This window comes from Mercenaria mercenaria, chromosome 19 (genome assembly GCF_021730395.1).
Source record: "Mercenaria mercenaria strain notata chromosome 19, MADL_Memer_1, whole genome shotgun sequence".
Lineage (NCBI taxonomy): Eukaryota > Metazoa > Mollusca > Bivalvia > Venerida > Veneridae > Mercenaria > Mercenaria mercenaria.
The window spans coordinates 39,406,495-39,433,618 of record NC_069379.1 but is presented as its reverse complement, the minus strand read 5'-3'; the positions used below and the strand labels follow the sequence as shown (position 1 = coordinate 39,433,618).

Below are 27,124 nucleotides of genomic sequence, written 5' to 3'. Positions count from 1 at the left end.
ATAGATTTTTGGCGCCCTTTTTGATGAACAATACTGCTGGACTAAACTTCCAACTTTTCATTGTTAAGAAGTGAGAAATCAAATTTCATTCAATATTGTGTGCATGTTATGCATGTGGTAAGGTTTTCTTGTTTATTTCATTACAGTTACAAGCTAAAGTGTGATAAGTGCTGTGAAGTTTTTAAGGAGTCATGACGAGTTCTTTAAATCACACTGAATGTGATAATTCTGCTTTGTCTGTGACTTTGACAAAAATGTGACAAAGTGCTGTTTGTGATATTATTCATTTATTTTATTCATGTTATATGTTACGATATACTGTTCTTCTCCACAGCAGATTAAATAATCCAGTAGCCAGAACTTTTAGCTGTGTTTACTTGTTATTTTTATGTTTCTGGATAGAAGTTTAATGCAGTAGCATTATTTCCCACAATTCCACCGGTAATAGGTAACTGTAAACATCCAAGATGGCGACCAGGGTAGGTCAAAACATGACCTATTATTTCCAATAATTCTGTTCCCAGGTGAATAAAATTAACTTTTAATGAAAAGAAAATACTTTTTTCTTGAAAATGAGTTTAATTTTAGTAAGCATATGAATCAAATGTCATGTATTGTGGAATATCAATCATTAAAACACCGGTAATGGTACATCCAGGATAAACTTCATTTATTATTGAGGGGAGGGGGATACGGGCCGTACCAGCTGTTGCCCATTTAAACAGACTCTGTCAACACGAGTTTGCTTTTACTTTGTTTGGTGGTTGAGATCCATGCTTTTAAAGGGTCTTCTTAAAGCAGCTCTGCACGTTTGGTAAACTGGAAGTGATGGCGTAACGTCATTTATCCGAAAAACGTAGAATTAAGCGTTACCGGATATTTATGTTTAACACAACCTATCATTGCATGCAAACCACATAAGCTGCAATCATATCATACTTATTTCCAAAAGCATTTATACAACAAGTATACGTCACTTTGCATCTAGTGAATCCAATATTTATTACATGTGTAACCCAATGTGAAAGTATGAGGTACTGACATCACAACACATAAAATATTTTTTCACTAAGTAATGGACTACTTACATCAAGCCCAGCATTTTGCATACGGCCCTTGCACTGTTCGCGTAGAATCGATCATGACATACTGTTCCCCATGTACCATTGACCTTTAGTTCAACACGCCCATGATATGGTCCATTAGTACCAGCAAGTCTAATATCCTTTATCGGTAACTGATATCCTGTGGGACATTTTATGTTTTATGTAATTTGCACTTTTGTTGTGGCAATCTGCATACGTTTTGCAACTAATACTGTAAAATCATTTAATTTTGTATGCATCAATTTTCGTGGTATTGGACAAAACGGCAATTTCGTGGGGATATGAATTCGTGGATTTCAAATCTTGAATATAAAATGAATGGAAATTTTACTTCTTTGTTAGGATTAAATTTCGTGGATTGACTCAACCACGAAATGCACGAAAATAAGTCCCTCACTAATATTAATGATTTCGCAGTAGATTTTCAACCAGAAAGTCTCAATCTATTTTGATACCTATATCTTTACCAAATGTGATTCTTTTCAATTCTCTGAATATTCAAGGCAATATATGTACAAAAACAAAATGTTTAATTTTCGGTGTTAAACTGATTGAAATGCTTTAAATACAAGGCCAAATTCGGAACTGACAAGTTACCTAGTACCTAAATGCTATAAAAGCCGACGTTGTAATAACATTGCCATCATTAACAATTCGTACGTTATTTTGAGACAAGCTGTCACGACTTTCAGCATTTTGTAACACATATTTAAGTATATTAATTTGAAAATATTGTACATTGATTCAGCCTACCCTGGGTTTTAAAGATCAAATGTATTATATGTATGTCCACGTTATGCAGTCACAATAGTATAACTTGCTTAATGAACTATTTTAAACCAATACCTGTACAAACAACAGCTACATCGTCATAATGGGTACAGTGATTTGAAATCTCATAACTGCAAAGGTTGATATGAGATTCTGTTCCCGTGCAATTCAACTTGTTGACATATATTGGACCTTTGCCTCTTCCGCTGTAATGTCTGGCCTTTATGTAATAACCACTATATCTGTTCAAGTATATAAAGCGATGTTATACTTAATCAAAAGAATCTTACAAATGTGTCCACATAGATCTAGGAAACCTTTATTCTGAAACAAAAATCACTTTTTACACTTGATCCGGGCATGAATTAATGATTGTAAATCTTCATGAACAAAGCAATCTGACAGCTTAAAACGCTTTTTCAGTTAAAGATACAGTCGCAGAGCCCAATAGTGTTGTTTCTGCACAAACATTAATAAAACAAGTTATCTTGGGAATCTACATAAGAAATATGCTCATTCATTCTTGATGGAATACAGTTTACTATTGTATTGTTACTAACCGCTTTTGCCATGGCAAATGTAATTTTCTCGTACTGATTTACAAAAAACTAGTAATGATATCATATCAAAACATACTAACTTTAAAATAGGTGGGTTAATGTAACAATGTAAGGCAATTTTCATTTTTGTAAAGCGCGTATAAATATGTGCTGAATTTGCCAAATACCGGCGTGGCAAAAAGAAACCGGCGGCTATTACAATATGAAACGTCTAAATTGTAACCAAACGGTATCTCATTGCACAGATTCGGCTTTACCCATGTTCTTCAATTGTTTCCCTCTTTTTCTGCTGTCAGAGACCGCATACGTTTTGTGTAGACTTTTTAATATGCTTTATCAATAATATTCCAAAGTATTATCTGGTACATTTATATCTTACTTTAACCTCTAACATCACAAAATAATCAGGTAAGCTCGTATCAAACTACACTCATAAGCGAATTCATTATTTTTCGATTTGCGTTCCAGTTATTTTTAACAGAAAACGATATGCTAAATGATCGTTAGATCAATGTGTGTTACAAAATGAAAGAACTATTATCGTTTAGTTTATTTCAATGTGTATACCACTGATAATCGTCTAGCAAAGAACTTTATGCAACGTTTCAAAAAAATTATACACAGCATTATTAAATGAAATATATAATATGTACTTACTCTAGTCCAAACATTTTGCAAATAACTGTTGCATCTGCAGAATCAAAATTAGTGTCACAAATTGTCCCCCACGTTCCATTGACCAAAATTTCAACACGTCCTTCGGAAGGTCTATAACCATTCTTTAACTGAATGTCACTTATATTGAGTGGAAACGCTGCAATGAATATACAATGAAATATTAAACTAAATAAATAATAGAAACGATTTTACAGACACTTTGTTTCGTTCTTCTAACTTTGAACTAATTACCTAAAACAATAGAGATTACTTACTGATTACAGGTAAACACCTCTTTCAATTAGAAGGTCACTTTGTCATTTCGACTTTGACTATAAAGGTACTGGCCAAAAGCTTTGAAATAGTCACTACGATCAAAGATTTTTTAGGAGAACCTTGTCTCAATGCTTAGTGTATTGATATTCGGATAATTCGGATAGTGTTGATAACTGACTGTTGAGTAAACCGCATAGACAAAGAACTCATTAGTGACTAGATGATCTTGAAATATTTTCCCAGATAAAATATATTTATCACCCAAACAGGTTATTAACAACATCATTTTTTTTTTTTTTTTGATTTTTTTTAATAGTTCTGTCATGAGTTAGGGCTTGCAATAGAGAAAAAATATTGGAATAGGTTTTCTCCAGTAGTAATAGTTATACTCGAAAAAAATCTCCAAGAGCGACAAATGTTTAGGCATTTGAAATGTATACATTCAAATACTCTTACAGTTAGAATACGTATGCTTCCAAAACGGAGGGGGAGGGGGGCGAACGATTTTTACAAATAAACAACAAGATGACAAGGTAGATTGAAACAGATAAAGATCATGCTCCATACCATGAAGTGGAGTGCATCTTTGTTCCTCGGACCAAGTATTATTATTCAGACATTTCATTTTTATCTGGTTTGGGTAGAATCCTGTATGACAAGTCACTGTTAGTTCGGTGCCATTGAATGCTACTGGAAAACCATTATAAATATCTGGTAGACCGCAGGCTGAAAATTCATAGCAGAACATATAGTTAAAAAATACTAGCGAAACGCATATAAAAAATACTAACGAAACGCATATAAAAAAGATACTAGCGAAACGCATATAAAAACTTTACAGTATTCTCAGAGCCAGATGAGTATTTTAGCTAAATGCGATCTATACCATCATCACAAAATAAGAGCCTTAATGAGAACTGCTTCCAATAGTGTAATATAATATAATGCTCTTTGACTCCAAAATTACCCTAAAATAACAAGCTGCATGTAGGTACTTGTACATCACTTTTGCATAAATCCTGTCTATCAAATTCTGTTTCACACAAAATTCTGATTACGATTTCATTTTCATTTCACAGGTTTATCATTTATAATACTATTGGAAGTTTGTGCATTTCAGATGTAACAGTAGCATTAAGAATAACAGTTTATATATATATATATATATATATATATATATATATATATATATATATATATATATATATATATATATATATATATATATACATACATGTACAAGCTATGGATAAGTCGTACAAGTGAGAGCTTGAAGAACGATACGGATAATATAATGTACAGCTATTTATAGTACTCTTTCCTGCATAGCAACGCATGTCGTGTGTCAGTATTGGCCCAGTTCCTACCCCATATATTGCAGTACCAAAATACATAGCTAAGCTAGAAAAAATAGAAAACAATTCATTAGATGATTGTATAAATTTCGTTTCATTGCATTACGCTGAATAAATTTCGCATGCAATATCTTATAAATAATATATATCGGTCAAGGATTAGTCAACTAAAATAAAAAAAATATCCAAGTTACAGGAATGATCATATTCAAAAACGGTTTTGTTAAATCCCATCGGGACTGAATTTCTGTCTCTACCCGATTTCGTCGTGCACTAAATTTTGTTTCTTTTGATACTCTGTCTTCTGCAAAGGCATTGGGTACATGCATTCGGGGTTTTAAGGTATGCTTTTTTATATAAACATGTGTTTTACATGTCAAGTCCTCTATTGCCATTGCGTGTGGCAAGGAATCACCTGATGGGAATTACTTCAATCCACACTATCTTGTGACTCTTGAAAAGTGTTGGGGTAAGAGTGTGGTTAGATGCACACCATAAACATGTTTAAGCTCCACAATGGTGTTTTGCCGATGATCGTTCCAAGGCGGTGCCCTAGAGTGTTACTATAATTGTTTGTTTTCGCCTCGTGTGTTTTCTTTGTATGTGTTTTGTCTTGTGCACGTCTTAGTGTTGTGAGTTGTGATTTGGGGAGGTTGCAGTTTTGGAACCCGAAATTCCCGATATAATATTTATTCTTGTTTCCTTGGCGGTGTATCACAAAACTACAGAAATATTTGGTATACAAACAAATTCTTTACCACAATCTACCGGTTCAATAGATATTTACAGAACTAACACCGTACAGCAGGATACTTAAAATATTATCAAAATGTTGTCCCTGTTGAAAATGAATGTTATTCGCAAAAAATAAAAGAAATTGGATAGCTGCTGGAAACTACGTTTGGCCAAAGATCGTGAAATTCTAGCATTGATACATTTTTGCAAATGCGTCAATAGGAAGATGTTTCAAAGGCGTTGTACAATTCATAAATGTCGTCCCTTTCTGCAGTTCATTCCCGTAATATTTTCAGTAAATAAATTTCTCATTTGACAATAGATTTGTAGAGTTATACTCATGTCTTATAGGCTGTTTAGTTTGCATTTAGAACAAAAATTAGTATACTTCTATTGTCGATCATTAAATTTTCAAAAAAAAATTGCAAAAATCGTTAGTGGTCGAATATTGAAATATCACTCATTCGTTCTGTTTATCATTTAATAGTCCTATACGAGAGTTGTCCAAATATATCGTAGATACTGGGGATGACATGAAAATAATTGATATAATATGTTGTCATCGCAGATTTTCGGTCGCCTTGGGACGCAATGTCTGACATTACCGTAGAGTATATGTAATGTCATTTACAAACTAGTTTCCGCTACACGTTTCGATGCCTCTCTACTTACAACAACGTCTTAAAGGATATACAATGAAGCTATTATATATTTTACAAAGACTCTGACGACGCATCTTTCGACGCCTGCATTTGTACAGGATGTGATTGATTACTCGTATGCATGAAACTATTCCTCAACTATAGCAATGGCGGCTTTACTTTATTTATCACATGTTTGACGGCGCGGCAGTGTAATAAAGCCATTACATAAAATGACAATACACTAGTGTAATAAAGCTTTGACGTCGACGGCGTGTAATAGTATAGGAGACGTTGGTCAAATTGTCTTGTTTATATAGTAAAAGAAAGTAGAATTTTTGATGTTTCGACAGGAAAGGCTAACATGTGATAAAAAGAATATTACATTTGTGACTTTCCACATTGAATTTATTATTTTATTCAACTCGTTTAAAAAATTCAATATGAAAAGACACTCATGTAATATCTTCTATAAATGGACGTTTAGCGATCTTATAACAGTCTGAAAACGGATAGTTGTGCTGCAAGTGTTGCGCTACTCACATGTATCGGACATCAATAAAAACTAACAAAACAACATTTTTTTTTGTATGATTATTTTATGATAAAAATATTTATAGCTTATTAGAAATAGACAAAATGGACATGTTTGCAAGATCGTTGCAATCGCGCGCCAATAACATGAAAATAATTCCAAGATTCTAAGAGTATACTTTTTAAAGGGACAAGCCTTGTTTGTTTTATGTCACTCGATACATGATACACGTTAATCATGGTGGCAGATACATTGATTTAGTTTAATCATATTTTATTGTTTTCTTCAATACAAATTTACCAGACATTCATACAAAAGTCGAACTAGATTTAAAAATATTATAAATGCATGGATATACAGTTTACATATCCTTTCTGCAGCCTTAACTTATTAAAACGTATTAGCGTCTGATAACCCTTCCACGCTTCCGTACAAACAACATTTATTACACGAAATTTATTTTGAATAAAATTTCTGAAATGTCTAGGTCTGCAGCTCTCAAATACGGTTATATCTTACATCCGAGGCATATACTGACACTCTCAGACAAATACGGTTATATCTTACATCCGAGGCATATACTGACACCCTCAGACAACATCAAAAATGACCTTTTGAGCGATTTCATGAAGTTCCAAAATTATCAATGTACCCTTGGTCTGTTACGGACCCCTGTGGGATTTGTGTTTATCCCGAACTCAAATATCTTTTCGTAGATGAAAAGCATGCATGCCATACTAAAGCCCAGGTAATTTCAATTCGTTAGAAAGTGCTGAAAAATGACTCCCAAATAGCAAAAAAAGGAAAAAGAAGTCCACGCGCATACATTTAGACGGGATGACCCTTGCTCGTGACCCCTGACTATCTACGAATCAAAATACAGCTTTTGTTTTCAAGTTTATCATTTCTGCTTTCGTTTTCTTTACTTCCGGAAATAGCTGAAGGTCGAGTGACGTCATTCTCTGTGTATGCCTGGCTAGATTGCATCAATTATTTGCTGGCCGTCCTAAGGATACAAAAGGAAAAGGGTTGGGCCATAAGTTTCAACAACATTAGCGGGCTGGCCCTTCCCAGATGATACATTGATCAAGGTCGTTGTTTTAGTTTTCATCATAAAAATCATGCACAATCATTTGTATTTGAAGAATTTGAAATGGAACATTGCTGGCAAATTTAGATTTTAATAATGTTTAAATATATAATTCTTTTCACGACTTTAATACATGTATCTATATTTACAAAATGTATCTACGTTCATGTGAATTGAACGGCAAAGCTAGAGGGTAGGGGTATAAAATGTTGACGCTTTTATTTATCTAGATCTTTTTTTTCAACACGATGCCATCTTGGTTTTGAAAAAAAAGCTATTACAAGACATATTTATTCAATAACTTTTATAAATGAGATTTTATTAGGTACGTGAGACATGTCACTGCATCGCATATGTCTACCGTATTTGCAATTGCCACAAAAAGTTTTTATTACGAAAATGCAAATGACTTGTCTATATCGTCTGCCCATGAATTTAGCTTTCTGCACTTAAAACAAGGAATGTTGCAGCTGGAATAAAACTGTCGACGAAACGGTTACCCATTATTCTGTGAAGCAGCATTACGGGTAACACGCCAAACGTTCCTTTGGCGGGAATAAGTATCCGACTCGCAACAGAACTTTGGATAAAACGTCACTTGGCAGCAAAATATAGTTAATCATTTATTTTCAGCAGTACGAAGTCGAGTACAAAACATAAGATAAGCCTTTGTTTTTCCGCGTTTATCTGTTAATCTGTTAATGTTTAGGATTTAAAGAACTATTTCGATGCAGATTGTGTGTATATTTCAAAGGGCGCATTAATTTTAAATATAAAGCCAAACATACCTAGTTGGTGGTAGATTTTAATTGAAAAAATGATTTTAAATCAAAAGGTATGATAAATAGAAAACAAGGTTTCTGTCTTCGTGAAATTAAATTTATTAAGTACGTCTGCGAAAAACTTTTATTTTTTCTTTGCCTAATAAATTTAATTTTACTAAAGTCTAACCAAATATTCTCCACGTATTTACCTTGCACCGTGTGTATTGCAGATTGTCTGAGCATCATACATGTCAATATATCTTCTATCTATTGTTCCCCAGTGACCATCAACTTGCAATTCGATGCGGCCGTCGTTTGGGCCAGTTCCATTTACCAGGCGTGTGTCATTAAAGTTTAATGGAAACGCTGTAAAAACAACATTGAAGATTTGTTAAAATAAATACATGATTTTAAAAGGATTTCTATTTTATAGTGATGAGGTCGTAAAAACTAAACCTGGCTGCGCTTAATAACACTTTAGGAAAATATTAAATGGTAAATAATCGCTTCTCGTGACGGACAAAATTAAATTTTGTAAAATATAAATTTTGTTACATGTATTAATTCAAGGTTTAAAGAAATACTATTACTTTGATCAATTGACTTGATCGATGTATTAAAGGTATCCATCGGATAGTAAGGCATCAAAATGATCGTTTGGTTCTGGTGACATGCCAAACAAATCAGAGTAGATAGGTCATTTTTTTTTCATTATTGTCAAAGCATTTTTATTCGCGTAGGACGAATTTTCGCGTATTATTTTTTAATTATATTTTTTCATTACTAAAATTGAAAATGCGCGAATGTCCCCTATTTATCCCTTCATTCTGTATCAGTTTTATCACGACTCTTTAAAATGAGGTAAGGATTTGTTCTTTGAAATTGATAGCTCTTTAAAAAATACAGTTTTATATAGAATATATAGGGAAAACTATTTACCTGTTTGTAACCGATAAGAAAATGTGGTCGAAAATTGAAACATGTCAATTTATAAATATATATATATATACTGTATGGATTAGATTTGTCAGATTTTGGTAAAGAAATGAGTATCTATTTGAAAATTTGCTACAAAAGTTGATAAAAGTATACATTTTTCACTGTTTTGGATGTATTTCTTTCAAAATAATGCAAATCTACACTCTACATGTTGCCCATTTATAGCTTTCAGAGGGGACATTTGGTATATTTCAAAGTGTAAGTGTGTAATTTGCTTGCAGATTGTAGTGAAAATTTATAAAATAGGGCAAAAGCCAGCCCAGGCTAGAAGATCGCCGCGACATCAATTTTGAAGGGAAATTGGCGCAGAGACGCGCGTTACTGAAAATGCCATAAAATCTTGAAAACTGATTCAATGATGCTGAAACTTGTTATTTTTTATGCAGAGATGTACTGGTACTTTTCAAATGAAATTGAGACTTTTACACTAGTTTTTCTTGTTGGTTTTATCATGGCGAGACTCATATCAATTTTGTTTTGAAGTTCCTTTCAAAATATTCTGTACGCTAAAAGTTCGTTGTGTTACGTAAAAATTATAAAAAAAAAAAGATGTGAAATGAAACAATAATGATTTTTCGTGCATTTCAAATGTGCAACATCTCTTCTGTCTTATAGCGGAGGAATCTTTTGTATAATAATATAAAACAGACAGCAAGATTAACGGAAAAAAACTATACTGAGCCTAGGAACAGTGCAATTGCACTTTAAAACAGTCGTTGAGAATATTAGTCAATCTGTATAGATAAAATGAAAATGATCAAACCCTTGTCGTCCCAAACAATGACTTATAAATGACAATTACCTTCTATATTTTGAGGACACTAAACGAACACCCGAAGAACCAAATAATTAACAATACTAGTTCCTGGTGCGGCCATCACATGACCGTAAGGCCGCTTTGAAAGTAAGCCATATATATGTGCGTGTGCACTTTGGAAAGAAAATAGATTACTTAGTTAGCAATAAAATGCTGTGAATGCGCATGAGACAGGAGCAAGGATATAATTTCCTGACGTATGGAATTATGAGAACAAAGGTCTTGAGATATGGCAGGGTGAGATGTTTAAAATTTGATATTGTGTTCAAACCTTAACTGGTATACCTTAAGTCATCATGAACAAGTCATTTAGAAAATGACAGAAAGCTTACAGAAATCTATATTGTTATAAATAAAAAATGCTTTAGGTAGTTCGGCACACTTGAATTAAGCTTTTTGCTATAATGTAACATCTGATTAATCTTGTCATAGGGTCGTGTGCTCGATGTTTTGCTAGACTGATTTCAAACATGTTTTTCTCACTCAGAGTTTCTTAATTAGGGTGTATTGGGAAAATCACAATTTTGATAACATTTTCCTTTTTTTTTCTACAATTACACTTCTCATAATTGTTAAAAACATATGGTTTAAGATAACGCGAGATAAAATGTATACGTTCATGTGCTAGTTTGTGCGATATTTGCCCATGATTAGAAGATATTGTGCATTTCAAGCACGTTTTAAGACATGTTTTGGCATTATTTAACCGGTCACAATTAAACTGATTTTTATTTTCGTACGCCGAATCTAGGTTTTATTCTACATTTTTGAAAAAAAAAGAATGCCGTTACACCATTGCTTCTGGGTTACCAAACGTGATACCTACCTTACACGCGAATGGAAAACGCAGGTATAAAGAATGAAAACTGCAACAATATACCAGACCAATAACGGCAAAACGCTTAATAGTACAAACGAATATCCACATGCCACAGCAAGTTTAGGATTAGTTTTGGTTCTAGACACCCGTATTGTACTTCACATTTGTACTCGTTCAACCTTTCTTACAGATTATAATCTCTGTAATAATGTCTTAGAAATAAGCTCTGGCACTTTAATCTTTTGATTAGGACCAGAGAAGTCATATCTTCTCTTTGTGAAGATAAATCAAGCTGCAATGAATCTAATGTATGTAGAATGTGTGCATTAAAGGATATCATCAATTTCAGAACAGTTGAATTTTGGTAAAGATATGACACATGCTTAAATAGACAAACGGTGTTCATGTTTTCCTTCTTACTTTGATATAAGATCTTTTAACGCGTCATGTTCTTCAGTCTTGGATAAAACTTTTAAAACGGACAGAGACGTGCAAATGCCAGTTTAAGCAGCCGAAAAATTGTCTTACACAAAATACTATGAATAATCATTGTTTAATAAAATTTAAAACTAACCTGGGGTCAAACCCGGTAAACGAAATCATATATCCTTAACAGTATATAGCTTGATCAATAAACGCATTTGGCTTGCTTCGGACAGAATGCCCTGATGACAGATAAAAATGCCAAATCATACAGAAAGACGGTGCCAAAAACTAAATTCTAATAAAAAGTAAACTAAAATTAATAACAGTACACCATACCTCTGCAAGCAACGGCCACATCCCGACTATGATCTGTACATGACACATCTAGGCTATAAGTGCATTCATTAAAATCTGCATTCGATCCTGGGCAGTCAAATTTGTCTATGTGAATAGGACCTGTTCCAGCTCCATAGTAGTATGAAGTCGTAAATGTTTTTTGATAGTAGCTATGTGTATAAAATAATCGAGCCGTGCCATGGGAAAACCAACATCCGCGCAGTCTGGTCAGGATACATGCTGTTCGCTAACAGTTTCTCTTATTCCAATAGGCTTTGAAAGCGAACAGCTTGGATCCTGACCAGACTTCGCGAATGTGCAGGCTGGTCTTGGTCCATGCTGGTCGCAAACCCACTATGTTGGTTTTCTCATGGCGCGGCTCATGTCGTTTATTGCACATAAATTTGAATAGAAAACGCTATAGTGGTATAACTAGACAGGCTTGATGAGCTTCAATCATGTTACATACTTTAAGAATATAAGTACGAACATTTATAAACAATGCTGTCCATAAGCCAGATTGATCTAGAGTTATACGCTGGATTAATTGATAGTTTTGCAATGCGTATGTATATTGTGTCGGTGGATTAATTTAAAGAAATAAGATAACAATCTATAAAATATCTTTGAAAATATTATAACATAAACAAACACGATGATAACAGACATTTGTTTTAGTGAATATGTCTATAAGGAAATGGAATGTACTAAATTTCATCTAAAGTTTTGCAAAACAAACTTAAACTCGCATTCAATGGCTTTATCTATCACATTCATGCATAAATATAAGTTCCTCTAAAAAGTATACATCTAGCAGTAATAGACCTTTCTAATGTAAACGTAAATCGAAAACGGATTACTGAATCCGTAAATGTTATTTGCAAATAATGGTCTAAGGGAGATACTATTGCATTACTATTGGATGAAATTGTCTCCTATATACCACAAATTAGCCTAAAATTTTAAGGATTCAGTATTCCGTTTCGTAATTACGTTTACGTTAGAAAGGTCTAATACCAATCTTTCAATGATGGCTTAAATCGTAGCACATCTGATTCAGCTGATATTCATTTACTAGCTGCATTGTAGTAAACATATGTATTAAATCAACCATATAATAAGCAGCGTCTTTATTCCATTTACGTAAGTATAAAACATAAATGTACCTTTTTGCGCCAAACAGTTTTCTACATATTGACAATGCTTCCCACACTGAAAATGATGTGCTGCATATTGTTCCCCAAGTTCCATTCACAAGTAACTCAACTCTGCCATCATACAGCCCAACACCATTAACAAGCCGAATGTCTTTGATATCTGATACACGAGTAAATTACCGTTAATGTACTTTAGAATTTTGTTTTGTGTAAACACAATAATATTTACTACCAAAGTATCCTGTCAGATGCACAGATTAAATAATAGTCTGGTATTATATTCCTACAAATTATCTTTCTGAAATACAACCTGTATTCAAACTATTTTATTTATATCTCATTGGATACAAAACAATCAATTGTTGAACTGCTTCATTTGTGACGTTAATTTTTATATCAGTGAGCCTGCAACAACTTTGACATACAACGGAAATACATATAAATATACTCTATGACTTAGGGTTTCACGCTAACTGGAAATACTGTTTTTAAAATTTTTAATGTTAAGTTTTTATTTTCATATACAGGCTCCTGATATCGCGAAATCCGTAACAAATTCAATCTTAATTTTACGTATTTACGCTTGCGCTTGTTGTGTACGATTTATTATTTAAACTAGCTTTGTTAGCGTTAGAATTGGAGTAGGATACCGGTACAATCTGACTAAAGTACTTGATCTTCTAAACGAAGATCTGAAAACGACCCATTCACATTCGTCTTCTGTATATTTTGGATTTCCAATATTGCTATTTTTATTTTCGCAAATCTATTTTTGTTTGAACCAATCAGACAACTTGTTTGAATGTCAAAGAGTAAGAAAAATTTGCAGTTAATCCAGGGCTCGAACCTGGGACCTCTCGTTTACAGAGCAAGTGCCCTACCGACTGAGCTAACCAGCTATCTGAAATCTTTCGACATAAAAATTGTTGATATCAAAATCCAAGCCGTTTTAAAGCTTGCAGAACGCTGTAAGGTAGCTTTTGATTGGCTAGCGGAAGGGTTGTCAGAACGAGGCCATCAATAGCTCGTTGTCAGATCCTATGCGTAGCGTAATAGTAGATGTACTTTAGTCAGATTGGATACCGGTATGTCAGATAGTTGTTGCCGAATATTGTCGGCTACTGTATATATTGGCTATTTATCTCAAACGTTCAAATATGCATTTTCGGCCATTTGAAAAACAAGTTTGAAGAAAAAAGTTTTACCAGTATGTATTTTTTATAAACGTATTTTTATAACGGGTAAATACAAGCAGAGATACAAAAGTAACTTTTAAACACTGCTTTCGTAGAAAGTGAATACTAACAGTACATTTGCTAGCATCTACAGCTTAAAATTTGAACAGTTCGTCAAAATGTGATGTCAAATATATGACATCTTTTCACTTGACACTGTTTTTGCTTTTCTTATGATATTCTCCTGATAAAATAAAAAGAAATAACGCAGAGTTTTTTTCTTTCTTATTGTTTGCACTAATTGAACGCCTAATGATATTTACTAGATTTTGGACGGTGTTTTTAATATATCAAAACAACAGTTAATAGTTTTAGGCCTTAATATTGTGAAATCATTAATAGTCGTGGAGGACTAATTTTCGTGGATTTCGTGGCTGAGTTAATGCACGAAAATTAATCCCAATGAACAAGTAAAATTCCCATTCATTTTATGTTCAAAAGTTGAAATCCACGAATTTATATTCCCACGAAATTGCCGTTTTGACCAACATCACGAAATTTCATGCCCACGAAATTAAGTGATTTCACAGTATATACCACAGGGAAAATGCTAAAGCATGAAACATGATAAACATTGGTTGGAAAAAGAAGTAGCTTTTTTCCAATGGATATTAACAGTACGTAGTAATACATACTTAACGAATAGAAAGAAACAGTCCTACATGACGTCCAATATTACGAAGTTTCACTAAGAAGTAACAATTTAAATCAGTGTATGAAATATCATCAAAGAACCATCATACCTGATGTTACAGTACAATTTATTGACGGTATAGACCATGTCCCTCCTTCGCAGACACTTGTATCAGTGTTTGACCTGAACCCAGTTTTACATGCTGCTGTAAGCACCTTTCCATCCTCTGATATTGACTTGACGTATCCGTTAGATACATCGATTCCGCCACATTCTATATCAAATATGTCAATTACTCTATCAATATATATTGTCTAGCAGTCGAACATTATCTCCACATTAAATTTTAAGCATTTTCCTCTTATCTCAAAGTAAAAATATTTAAATATTATAGATTCTCAAAATAAAAAAAAGATCAGAAACAATTATTTGGTCTACTATATTGTTCTACTACTGACTTCAGTCATAGCAAAACGGAAAATATGTGAACCTTATTCTAAAACCAGCTTCATGTATGATCGATGCATATTAAGTTAAAGATCTGCTCCGCGGCTATTCAAATTCTATTGTGTGTATGCAACCCATGATTACAATAGGTAACAGTTAACGGCCACGTGCCACACTTCTGCACGCAAAACCACAGGTATTTTATATAGAATTTAATATAAAATAGACTCTATTTTGACAGGCGGCACTGTTCATAGTCAGGATTTTCATGCTTTTTCAGTGATAGTTTAAGGTTAAAAGGTTGGACGGGAGCAGGTCTTTAAGTATGTTTATTCGAGAAAGAGCAGTAGCGTCACGCTCATAACCACATTTCACAGTGAATGCTTTGTTAAGTATATTCGATAGACAACCATAAATTACAATTGTGCGTTGCATAAAGTACAATCAAAACAACTTTAAATTACACAGTGAGCAGCTACTACCCTCGCACGTTATTTGTAACAATAACATGTTAATGTTATTATTGAGAAAAGGGGACTCGGATAGTGAAACCATTATCCGTGACAAAATAGTTGTACTATTTCTGAATCGTATTGACTATAGAAAAACCTCTGAATTACCAATAAAGACATAATCGACTTTTCCGATAATGTTTTTGTTATCGTTCTCTATTTATACATACCTGTGCAATAAATGCTTATATCCCTAGCATGTGTGCACTGTACATTTACATCAAACTTGCACTGTTTGATATGTTGCTCGTTTCCACCGCACTTAAACTTTTGAGCAAATATTGGACCAATTCCCCGTCCATAAAAGGCACCCTTAATATAGGCTGTCGCTCTGATTAAAATAAAGATAAAGCCGAATGAAACTGATACTACATGACAGAAAACATTTACATCTATATCAATTACATATGTTACGTATTAAAGAGAGGACGTACAGGGTGTTACATGATTTATTCCTCTCACGAACAGACTATTCAACGGAATAATTAGAATTCATCATATCTTATCATTACCGTTTCGGCCTCATGACCTTTATCAAAATCGAAATAAATTTTGATCAAGGCCATGGATCCGAAACTTTAATGAAATAATGAGAATTCACTCTATCTTATCATTACCGTTACGGTCTCATGACCTTTATCAAAATCGAAATGAATTTTGATCAAGGCCATGGATCCGAAACTTTAATAAAATAATGAGAATTCACTCTAGCTTATCATTACCGTTTCGGTCTCATGACCTTTATCAAAATCGAAATGCATTTTGATCAAAGCCATGGAACCGAAACATTAATAAAATAATGAAAAAGTACACTGTAGAGTGAAATCTAGAGAATTTGTTGTTATGCAGGCATAGTACTAGAAATCAATCAATGACACAAATATAAATCCTATCCCTGTATTTAACTGTACACATGCATGACACAAGTTAATAGGACTTACGAAGTAAATGTATGATTAAAAACATAGTAATAAGTCATTTCATTGTAATGTCATTTTTCATAGTAAATATTTAGTTTTTTCTTGTTTTAATATAAGATGTGTGATATGATACAAAAACATTATAGCTAAATTGCAGCTTAAACAGTGGATCTGAATTTATTTTATTAGACTTTAAACATTTCCTAACGTCACACAATAATCATGTATTTAACAAAGTTTTTGCATTGAGATAAATTCTTCCCGCAATAAATGTATAACTGGGGATTAGATATTTATCAATGATTTGATAGGTTGGACTATCTGCAAGGGCAGTTACATAGAAATAAAATAGGATGATTCAGAAAATTTAAAAAATATGCTTCAAAATGATCAAATCAAGACTTAAGTATTATATTCAGATTTAAATGTTACATATCAGCAACCAGCTTTATTTTTGTTTTTCATATTTTCATAAAATTTTAGGTACTATATCAATGTTATATGCTAACAAATTAAGAAAAAACAACACATGCATTTCAATTTAATAGCGAATATTTTGAAGTAATGCTAAAAATAAGATAAAGTAAGATAACGAAAATAATTTTACATACGTGAGATTCATTGTTCTACACATGACACTGGCATCATTTATATCAAACGAATCATCACAGACCGTTCCCCAAACCCCATTTATATTGACTTCTACACGACCACCAAATGGCCCTGTACCGTTTGCAAGTCGAATTCCACTGATGTCCAAGTAATCGCTTCCTATTTATAAAAAAATCAATTTGTACTGGGTAAGAGTACCTTACCCTATATACTGAACACGTTTTGAAGATTTCCTTCACATATAAAGAAAAACAAATGATAAATGGCGGAAAACAGATAACTTGAATACAAATGAAATAATAAGACAATATTACGCATTTTATTTTATAAAGACAAATGAGCCGCGCCATGAGAAAACCAACATAGTGGGTCCACTATCAGGATCCATGCTGTTCGCTAACGATTTCTCTAATTGCATCAGGCTTTAAAAGCGAAAAGCATGGATTCTGACCAGACTGCGCGAATGCGCAGGCTGGTCTGGATCCATGCTGGTCGCAAAAACACTATGTTGGTTTTCTCATGGCACGGCTCAAATATTGCTGTAGTAAACGATGGTCTTACCCGTGGCAATGCCGATCAAGGCATGAAACAATAGCACCACACGTACAATGTGCATACTAATGAGTTTCTCGCACACCATCTTATTTCTTCGTCTCTGCAACAATAAGTAAAACACATAAACAATAAAATACCTTAGCGTTACGATTTTTGCTCTTTTTTTGTATAAATATTAACATTTGCATTAAGCTTCATGCATGCATGTACTCATTTTTTTCCCTCCGCCATCAAATCTGGAAAGTCGCAATATGATCTATACTTGTGTCTTAGCCTGGCTCCCTGGCTGCTTGGTTATTTTTTATATAAATACAGGAAACATTTTATTAGAAAATTTTAAGCCTCTTAAATAGCACAATTTTATCTGATGGCTGAACCATACACCTATGTTTGTAGCTAGGGGCAATAAGAATGTCAATGTAGAAACAACCTTCTGGAGTTACTTCCCTCTTAATGAAGAAAACTGATATTTGTAAGTAAAAACAAACATAGGGATGGGAGCCAGTCTACTTGTGTCGTGTTAAGCTTAATCTAAACAAAGACAAAATCAAAACAGAACAAAAATAAGTTATCAAGCAGGAAACTCTTTTTTTTTTTTTTTTTGCTATTACAGCTACAGAATGAGCAGTATGGGTAACATAAACTTATTATATAGAATTTCGATAAGCAGTCAAAATCGTGTTGAATTTTACCATATTAAAACTCCTGATACAAATACATAAGGGGACACTTAATAGAGATATTCAAAATGGACCACGAAGTGAGCTTGTTAACATCATAAAATTTGAAATTCATCAAGCAGAAACATGATTTTATCATGCAATTTATTCATGCGTTTGCTTTAAAATTACCCAATCGTAATGTTGGAATGAAAATAGCAAATTTATTGAGCTATAAAACATGTCTTCTTTATTGACTGCTTATGGAATTTTTATATAATAAGTTAATGTTAAAATTTTCAAGTTGTTATCCGATGAAACTGTACAGCATTTTTATAAACATATATAAATTTATTTTGCAATATTTCCCAACTTCGATGCTATTAAATTATTTAGTGGTTTTTTTATTATACTTGTTTTAAACCATCCTGAAGCTAACAACCGTATAGAATGGGAGAATAGGACTATAGCATGTCATAGTTACAGCTGATTTTGAGCTAAACGTGCAGCGTTGCCTAAAGCATACTAAAATAAAAAAAGGAAAACCACAGGCACCTAAACAAGACATAGACAAAAATGTTGCAGGCTCGGTTTGATTGAGCCTGTTTATGACGGTAGTGGAAGTGCAAGCTACCGTCCACGCCCTCTAGCCCCGGGTTAAGCAGAATCCAATATGTACACATGTCATGATTACCAGAATGTAATTTAGAGACATCCGCAGATGTATACTAAGGTTGGTTTATTCTTTTGAAGATAGAAATCAATGAAATCTATATATATAGTCAAGCGCGTATACTGTAGTAATAGACTTAACGTGTTGATCTATATTGATAAAGTTCTCTGTAGTTATTCATTGCAGTCTTTAGTTTTCTTTGTGAAAATGAACAAAGGTGTATAACATTTTAGATAAAATTCACTGATACGTGAATATTCATTACATCATTCAGTTTTTTCTCGCGACAATGTGTCATTTAAGAATACATGCAGAAGAAGAAGTATGGAATTGAACTAGACATTGTTAAATATTAGGCCCATTTGCAGAATTCATTTAATGGCGTTAAGATGGGGTGGGGTGAGTTAGGTGGTTATAAAGGGTGCTGCACGTTTCATTTTGTCTCAAGGACAGACACCGTTTGCATAATAAACTATCCATTTTAATTCGAACAAGAGTCTTCTAGATCTGTCATTCTGCTTGTTGTATGTTTCTAATAATGTTCTTATAAAAACATACTGTCAGTAGTACCAGTGCCATCGAGTAATCTTTACAGATATTTTTCGTCTCAGTCTGCAGGTTATCTAAAATATATATCTGCTCGGCTGCTTTATTGTAACATTTAGTAATAAAGTACATTTAGAGAAAACATGATTTACTTTCAGTACAGAAACGGTTGTTTTTTTTTGTTGTTGTTTTTTTTAAAGGAGGAAGACTGTTTTACCTTAAGATATTTAAATAAACAGAAATACATGTTTTGTAGATAAATAAATTCACTAGTTTCATTCCAAAATTACGACTGGGTAATTTTAATGCAAACGCATGAATAAATTGCATGATAAAATCATGATTCTGCTTGATGAATTTCAAATTTTATGAAGTTAACAAAGGTGCACTGCTAGTCCTTTTCTCCCTTTCTATAGGTTGTTAGCTTCAGAATGCTTGATAACATAATAAAAAAAACTCTGAATAATAGCATCGGAGTTCAGAAATATTGCAAAATAAATTTATGTATGTTTATAAAAATGCTGTACAGTTCCATCGGATAACAACTTGAAAATTTTAACATTAACTTATTATGATTTCATAAGCAGCCAATAAGGAAGACATGTTTTGTAGCTCAATAAATTTGCTATTTTCATTCCAACATTACGATTGGGTAGTTTTAATGCCAACGCATGAATAATTCCATGATAAAATCATGTTTCGGCTTGATGAATTTCAAATTATATGAAATTAACGAGTTGACTTCCTGGTCTATTTTGAATATCTCTAATAAGTGGTTTGTTAAACAACGATTTTGACTGCTTATCGAAGTTCTTTATAATAAGTGAAACGTGAATATTCATTACAGCATTCAGCATTCAGTTTTTCGCGCGAAAATGTGTCATTTATGAATACATGAACGACAACCTACAACTGTAAAATCACAGTAGTATATCTACATAATACAATATCATAAAAAATTGAAAGCTTTAAAACATTTTGATGATCACAAACATAAAACATAATTCTTTCAAAGGGTTAATTTATTGTGACCATGAAAATGCTACTAGTGTTTTATTATTTCATTTCAGATTCTTCCCTGTATCTACATAAAGCATGCAATATAATTAGTATTCAATTAAAATTGTTATCCACGTCTATTCATACATAGTATACATGGTAATCTTCCCTTGTCCTCTCAGCCAATCAGAAGAGAGGGACCGATGTGATGTCATGTGGTGAAAAGAATGGACCCTGTACCCTTGGACCTCGTCCTAATCTGGAGAATCCTCCAAGACATTTCAATGAAATCCTGGAAATGTGTTCCATAATGGCAACAACTTTGTTCATACAATATTTTAAGTCCAGACTTTCTTCTCTGATTGGTCAATCAGACAGGGTATGAGGTGACGACATACAGGCAAACCTCACCCTCACACCACATTTACCGAAAAATCTGGAAATATCCGATTGTAATTCTGTTCTAAAGTACAGTTTAAGTGTAGGTAACTCTGTTCTAAGTATTAGTTATGTACTCTTACTTAGGTATATGACTCTGTTCTAACGAGACTGGTAGATAGAGTAACTACAGAGTTATGTACTCTTAGACAGTACTGTAACATAACATTGACTATATACCTAGGTATCGTACTATATTACATACATATAGAACAGTAGTCTCCGTCGTTTAGACGCCTAAGATACGGTGAGTGATACGTATCACTAAGGTAGTACTAGTAGCAGTTAAACCCCACCTCAGTTCTCATTTTGATTACGGGTAGATCACATACAACGCGTAACGTTCCACCAAAGGCGATACCGCACATTGATCCTCTTTGATCCTCTGATTGACAGGATATCGTGTGATCCAACGTGATGTAGCACGTTTTTGACAGTGTTTTCTAGGCGCGTAAATTTGTCTATAATTATTCATCTTCAAAAAGATTCAAACAAGGATAATTACTTTGTTTTAGATGTGAAAATATTAGAAATCAATTCAATTTAAACACAAATAGAAAGTCAACCTTTTATTTTTTTACATGGTGAAAACGACTGGCTGGTTTCGCATAAATATCTTCATAGAACACCGACAACCTGTCACTGAAAATTCTAAATATTTGCATTCTTTTACAAGTCATGTGGCTCGAGGCAGTATAAGTCTTTTTGATTAGTTCAAAGGAACGTCATAACGTAATGTAGGGTGTGTCATTAATTATTCTCATGTTATTTTCTATAATCATTACAGATGACAATAATTATGAAACTTTTAAATATTAATAAATTTGGGTTCAAATGTAGTAAAACAAGTACTGGAATTCGTTACAGAGATGTATGTAAAAACATGTTAACTTGCCCATTAACTCTTCTATACATGCTGACGCTTGTGGTGTTTAGCTCACCTGTCACGAAGTGACAAGGTGAGCTATTGTGACCGCTTGATGTTCGTCGTGTGTCGTGCGTCAACAATTTGTAAAAAATCTTCTTCTTGAAAACCAGTGGGAATGATCCTTGGGTGCCCCCTCCCCCTTTCAAAACTGTTCAAAGAATTGAATTCCATGCAGAACTCTGGTTGCCATGGTAACCGAAAGGAAATACTTTAAAAATCTTTTGCTCAAAAACCAGGAGCCCTAGAGTTTAGATATTTGGTGTGAATCATTGCCTAGTGGACCTCTACTACAATATTCAAATCATGACCTCGGGGTAAAAACTGACTGACTCACTTGATTTTACATAGGAAAATCTTCAAAATTATTCTAAAAATAAACAAGAATGCCTAGAGCTTAGATATTTCACATGTGGCATTGCCTAGTAGACCTCTACAAATTTATTCAAATTATGATCACTTGATTTTAAATAGGAAAATCTTTAAAAATCTTCTTATCAAAATCCAGAAGCCCTAAAGATTAGCTATTTGACATGTAGTATTGCCCAGTGGACCTCTACTAAAGTTGTTCAAATCATGATCCAGTGGTCAAAATTGACCCCGGCCCAGGGGTCACTTGATTTTACATAGGAAAATCTTAAAACATTTCCTAAAAATCAAACAGAAGGCCTAGAGCTTAGATATTTCTCATGTAGCATTGCCTTGGGGACCTTTACAACATTTGTTCAAACCATGACACCGGGGTCAAACTGATCCCGCCCCAGGGGTCACTTGATATTACATAGGAAAATCTTTAAAAAAATCCTAAAAATAAAACAGAAGGCCTAGAGCTTAGATATTTCACTTGTAGCATTGCCTAGTAGACCTTTACAAAATTTGTTCAAATCAAAATTGACCCCGCCCCAGGGTTCACTTGATTTTATATAGGAAAATCTTCGAAAAAAATCTAAAAATAAACCAGAAGGCCTAGTTCTTAGATATTTGACATGTAGCATTGCCTAGTAGACTTCTACAAAAACTGTTCAGATCATGACCCCCGAAAAATCTTCCACAATTTTCTAAAAAATATACCAGAATCCCTAGAGCTTAGATATTTGACATGTAGCATTGCCTAGTAGACCTCTACGAAATTTGTTCAAATCCTGACCCCCAGGGTCAAATTGATCAAGCCCCAATTTTCTAAATTTAAACAAGATATGATAGGCCGATCTTGCATAGAGTGTTTTCATATGTGTATGAGTTATAGGACAAGATTCTAAGAGTTCCCCCTTGATTCTTATGCGTAAATCAATGCGTTTGTATTTCATATTCTGATGATTGCTACCGGAACAAAACATTACTTTGTAAAGAAGATAAAATTGCATATTCTGACATTATATTCTATAAAAATTTGGTGAATAAAGTATCTGTCTGTCTGTGTGTCTGTCTAAAGCAATTAAAGAAGAAAATTTATGACTCGTGGCATGTGAATAAAACGTAATCTTTAATTTGCCCCTTCAGTAATTGTGAAAATAAGTTTGTAAGTAAGTGGGTAAGTGTCACGTATAAGACAAGTGCAATTTATCATAAAGTATACAATGTGCGCATACAATAGCCTTTACATACGTGCGTATAGGCTACGTGCGCACATGCGCACGCGATAGCTTTGAAAGCTTCATTTTCTCTCTTGTGTCTACGTTCTGAAGAATGTTTTGTTCTGTCATACCTTGCTGTAACGTACAAATAATCTATTATTTCTATTCAACTGATCTAACGATAAATATGAGTCACATACAGCGCGATGTGCGTTTCTAAGCTTTTGACATTGACAAATTTATTTAACAACGAGACCTTTCTCATAGGTCACCGGCTGTTCCTTAAACGATCTAGCAGGGCAATCTATGGCAAATCGGCTTATAAAATCAATTACCAATTTATGACTAGTATACAAACAAGCTGCTAATTACACCATCCATCCCTCTATTGTATAAAATTGTATGACTTTATTTTAATAACAGGGTCTACTATTTATATTTATACACACTGTGATAATAAAACAGGCAATTTATGAAAATTGAAATAATCAGACCCAGGGCACTAGTTTTGACTGTTAACCTGCAAGTCATTCAGTATCTGTATAATGTTTCAGCAAACCAAAGAGCTAAACAAATAAATAGATAAGCAACTTGAAAGACATATAGAGCCTCATTTTCTCTCTCGTTTTATGTGAACAGTGAGAAAATGTGCAACAAGGCCGTGACTTAAGAATTATACGCGGAATAATATGCTTGCATTTTTGTACAGTTCACGTCGGTTTCAATGAATGTATGGTAATTGCCACAAATACATGCTATATACTAGATACAGCGATAAAATCAAGTGTAAGACATTAATAAAAAGGAATTTCAATAGATATATATTGGAACAGGTTTTGGCACAAAAATGGAGAGGATAACATTTTGTTTCAATACAAGACCTTGCTTATTTTAAACAATCGTGTTCAAACAAAAAATAAAAAAAAAAAACAAGAAAAAAAAAAAAAAAAAGAAAAAAAAAAAAAAAGGTGCATATTTCTCGATGCAAAATTAATCACCTTTTTGATGCATATTTAGAATAGCTTACAAAATGCTAATCATTCGACTGAAATTCAACGACACCTGATCCGAAGTTTAATTGTTGATATTTCAAGAATATACTGACGGACATTCTACTACAAAATAAATGTATTTAAAATGTTAGTTTATATCAAGTTGAATTAGATCAATACTTGTTTTTTTCGGGATTTACTGGTTAAGTGACTTTTGATTAAAATGCTACGTTATTGTAAATGTTAAGACTAAATGAGTATGCGTCCAACTGTTTTCATTGCTATGTTTGATGATTAAACATTGTTTCAAATCTACATTCAAGTCTCTAAAAATCTGGAAGAGATTAGAACAAAAAAAGAAAAAAAAAAAAAAAAAAGACGGATGGAGGTAGGAAAACTATTGAATATATTGTCTAGTCCGAGTAAAATCCAATGATAAAATATTTTCTGCTTAGACAAGTGTACCAATTTTTAGAGGCACGTTCAATTACTATCCAGTATCATTGATAAAAAGACTCACTCAAACCATTACAAACCATTATGAGCCGCACCTTGAGAAAAGCTACATAGTGCGTTTGCGACCGGCATGGATCCAGACCAGCCTCCGCATCCGCTGTTCGCTTTTAAAGCCTATTGCAATGACAGAAACCATTGGCGAACACCATGGATCCTGACCAGACTGCGCGGATGCTGGTCGCAAACGCACTATGTTGGTTCTCTCATGGCGCGGCTCATATCATGTTGCTAGGCCGCATTCTAAGCTTCCATGTGGCACTTTTTAGACATTGCTAACTAAGAACGACATCAGCGTGGCGGCTTTGAAAAGCAGTCGCACTTAGAACAAAAGGTGATGTTTTTTCTGGTCCCTTGTATTCTCAGAGTCTTCACTGATCTTTTGTGATTACTGAATTAATCCAGTGACTCTGCTCAAGACAGTTCCACTCAGATTAACCTTTACCCTGCTAAATTTCTAAAATGGACTGGTCCATCATTCCATTTGGGCAGTACCATTTTTTTTTGAAGGGGTGTTACTAACTGTAAATTTACTGAATCAATAGAGAACAGTGCAGACCATAATCAGCCTGCACATTCATCTTTGTCTGCACTTGTCGCAAAGGCAGAATCACTTGCCGCCAGCAGGCTAAAGAGTAATGTATCTAATGAAAATACATAATGTTACATAATGTTCCTTCATCCAAATATCTTAAAATAAGCTATTACATTTCTGGGTTATACACGCTACTGTAAGTCTTGGTCATGCCAATGGAACCATTAAGATTTGTCATTTTATAGAAATATATGAGAAATCTCTAACTAGTAAATATCCTAAATGCAAATTTTGCGTGTGGAAAAAAAGATAAAATTTTACATATGTAATAAATTAAGGTTTTATGTCCAGATTACGATTTCAGTTTCGTTATTTTTTTAGTATACAGTTTTCTATCAATTTATCAAACATACTGTGGTATGTTAACGACATGCATTTTTTTTTTTTTAAGATTAAATTATTTCGTGCGCACTACATCTAACCTCGGGCGCACGACATTTTATCTCGTGCGCATGACATATTATCTCGTGCGCACGACATATTATCTCGAGCGCTAAAAGTCTTATCTCGTGCGCACGACATCTTATGTCTTGTGCACGGCATCTCATCTCGTGCGCACGACATCTTATCTCGAGTGCATGATATCTTAATCTCGTGCGCACGACATTTCAGCTCGTGCGCACGAAATCTCATCCGGAGCGCACGACATCTTATCTCGTGCGTACGACATGTTGTATCGTTGCGCACGCAACGTGGGACTTTGGCTTAATCTTAATATCAACACTCACATTATATGTGTTATTTACCAATTCATCAATACGAAGTTTTCTAAGAAACTGAAAATAGCTGTCAGCGGAATGTCTGAATTAACGTAACATACCGCGACATGCGAGTTTAAATGCATCAAAGGAACATGTATTTATTTCTCGTTTCCCATGTTATTCCTGCTTTTTAGCATTTTCCGTATATATTTTATACACAATATCTGACAAATTATCAATAAAACGTGTATGTTTTATAACAAACGTCTGACAAATAACCAATAAGTGACAAATTATCCAAATAACCCGGCTATTATGAAGCTTTGAAAAAAAAACAAAAAAAAAAAAAAACAAATGGTTTGGAAATACCAAGTTTGGACGTAATTCTACATATTTTCAAACAATTGACTTTAGCAATCGATATGTAGATTTTTGAACACAAACTTATATTGTTTCTACCTTATACTGAAGATTTAAATAAATATTTACCGTAAATCATTAATCCTTCCAAACTGTTTGGATAAAACTCGCAAAGTAAAATTACTAGCT

General features: G+C 33.5%; 1 protein-coding gene across 1 annotated transcript; it reads right to left on the bottom strand.

Moving 5' to 3' along the window:
• Nucleotides 1-1,084: 1,084 nt before the first annotated feature.
• LOC128551035 (deleted in malignant brain tumors 1 protein-like) lies at nucleotides 1,085-27,124 on the bottom strand. The gene is made up of 13 exons (XM_053531305.1): nucleotides 27,065-27,124; nucleotides 17,967-18,060; nucleotides 17,405-17,564; nucleotides 16,044-16,204; nucleotides 15,024-15,188; nucleotides 13,055-13,205; nucleotides 11,889-12,058; nucleotides 8,700-8,856; nucleotides 4,605-4,771; nucleotides 3,938-4,096; nucleotides 3,095-3,251; nucleotides 1,953-2,119; nucleotides 1,085-1,245 (listed from the first exon to the last, which is right to left on the bottom strand). The coding sequence occupies exons 2-13, from the start codon at nucleotides 18,043-18,045 to the stop codon at nucleotides 1,085-1,087; spliced, it is 1,854 nt and encodes a 617-aa protein (XP_053387280.1). The 5' UTR covers nucleotides 18,046-18,060; nucleotides 27,065-27,124.

What these genes read in the sequence shown, in the direction of transcription:
- LOC128551035 (XM_053531305.1), bottom strand. Translation starts at nt 18,045, where the DNA reads ATGGTGTGCGAGAAACTCATTAGTATGCACATTGTACGTGTGGTGCTA. An exon ending in AAGATGCACTCCACTTCATG is followed by an intron (nt 3,252 to 3,937) that starts GTATGGAGCATG and finishes TATTCATTGCAG; the next exon opens with CGTTTCCACTCAATATAAGT. An exon ending in TGCAAAATGTTTGGACTAGA is followed by an intron (nt 2,120 to 3,094) that starts GTAAGTACATAT and finishes ATACTTGAACAG; the next exon opens with ATATAGTGGTTATTACATAA.